General features: G+C 35.9%; 1 protein-coding gene across 1 annotated transcript in view; it reads left to right on the plus strand.

The window, feature by feature from the left end:
- The window catches only part of LOC107495738 (uncharacterized), a gene marked incomplete in the record, with an annotated part of 2329 nt that extends 193 nt beyond the window's left edge, over positions 1-2136 (plus strand). The window contains 4 exon segments of the mRNA XM_016116902.3: positions 1-126; positions 201-396; positions 1344-1430; positions 1834-2136. Coding sequence (XP_015972388.1) covers positions 1-126; positions 201-396; positions 1344-1430; positions 1834-1983 — 559 coding nt within the window.

A 2136-nucleotide genomic window follows, 5' to 3' on the forward strand; every position in this document is an offset into this window, starting at 1 on the left:
CTCTCTCGATCAATTCTACACCAAACACCTCCCTTCTCTTCTTCAACAACGCAACCCTAACCCTTTCGTCACAACCACCGAGCTCTCCGATCTCATGCGCTGGAAGCTCACGCGCGGTAAATGGAGGTACTTACTTCATTCACTACTCTTTCATTCATTAGTGTTAATCTTGATTAGTAATTTTTCTTTTGAGTTTTCAGGCCGCGGTTGCTGGAGTTTGTTGAGGCACTTGACGACGTCGTTGTCAGGAACGTTTCTGAGAAGGCGTTTCGGAGTCTTCCTGATTTGAAGAAAGCCGTTTCTGAGATCTGCGTTTTGAAAGGAGTTGGTCCTGCTACTGCTTCTGCGGTTTTGGCTGCTTATGCTCCTCAGGTAGCACCATTCATGTCTGATGAGGTATAATTTCAATTTCAATTTCGTGTTTCATATTATCATTGTTTTTAGACAAAGCTGCCTCTCGGCGTTTGAAAATAATGGATTTGCCCCTCGCCATTGGGAAAAGGGTGATAGATTAGTTCATGTGAAGATTATAGTCAAGATATTGATACTTATCATGTTAAGTAGTTTAATCAAACATGTCAAGTCATTTATCGATTCATTTGCCCCGAAGACATCCTCATATGAGTATCTATCTAAATGCCTTTGTTCAGAATGTGCGCATGTATGCGAAGACTAATATGTCTTTTTCTTTTAATTGTGAACTTTTTATGAATGAACTAGTCCGATATTCGGTAAAGCAATGGTGAGGATTTATCACGTTCAAAATCTTGAGGGAGACAGACTACTCTGTCTTTGGTGTTTTCGGTCAAGGATGAGATTGAAATTTGAAATTTTACTATTAGTATTAGTATTAGTATCGGTGTCAGTGTTAGTAACAATGTTGGTTTAAGTGATATATGTTTGACTCCCTTAATTAAAGCGTTGGATTTGAGCTTTGCGGACTGAAAACCTTTTGTTGGGTTAACTTCACCATGATATTGATGTTTTGGTTCAAAGAGGATTGTGGAGAATGATAGTGTTAGTAGGATACATGGTCAAATCGGTTTTAGCTTTACTCAGCCTTTTAGAGATCTTTTGTTCAAAACATCAGTTTGGTTCTTTGTTGTGTAAGATATTAATTTTAAGAGATTGAATTGATGTTTATATAGTTTTTGTTGGGCTTAACTGATGGCCATTATAAATATTGAAAAAAGTCTTTTAGAAAGCTATTTGTTTTGTGGGGACATATTAGAAGGTTAATTGGATGGATATGTCTTGTATGTTTCATTATTGGCTAAAATTTAATTTATTTATTTAATCTTTTCTGGTAAGTGGTAACTATGAGATTATGTGATTGACTGCAGGCTATGGAGGCAGCTCTTGGAAACTCAAAGGATTATACACTGAAGCAGTATCTAATATTTGCAGATAAATTGCAGAACAAAGCAAAGGTATTATAGTATCCAAATCTAATATAAAAGGATTGACGTTTGTTGTTTAACGGAAGATTGGAATTGACTTGAATGTGAATATGCAATGCAAATTCCAATGCTTGCTAGTGAGGCTGTGATATTAGTATTAGATCATTATACATTTCATCCATTTTTGGGTTGATGATTTTTCCTCATTAATTTTTGAGTTATTATATTAAGAAACTTTATGTCTCTCTCTTTTGACTGTGATGAGTGAGATTATATCCTGATTAAACAAGTAGTACTCTTTGCTTTGAAATTTCAATGAAGTTCCTCCTTTGGTTTCAATTTTGACATCAAGTTGAGAAGCAGAGTAATCATGTTGGGGGATTCGGCTCCTTTTTTGTTTTTCCTGAATATCTGGTGGAAAATTAATCTGCAGGAACTAAGTTCAGAAGGGGATACCTTCACCCCATCAGATGTAGAAAGGGCTTTGTGGAGTTACACTATAGGGAAGTCAGCATCACCCCAATTGATTGAGGATCAAAAGACCAATCCAAAAAGGAACTCTAAAAGAAAGAGGAAAAATTGACATTGCAGCCTATCAACAAATGAGATTGAAACAAGTAATTATCTGTTCTTTCTAGGATCTGCTAGCTTTACTCCCTTCTTTTCGAGGTTCTGTGCGTTGATGTTTAAACTGTTATCAAATATCTTAATATATAAGTTGTGGCTAAGTTAATCA

The sequence above is a fragment of the Arachis duranensis genome, chromosome 6 (genome assembly GCF_000817695.3).
Source record: "Arachis duranensis cultivar V14167 chromosome 6, aradu.V14167.gnm2.J7QH, whole genome shotgun sequence".
NCBI lineage: Eukaryota > Viridiplantae > Streptophyta > Magnoliopsida > Fabales > Fabaceae > Arachis > Arachis duranensis.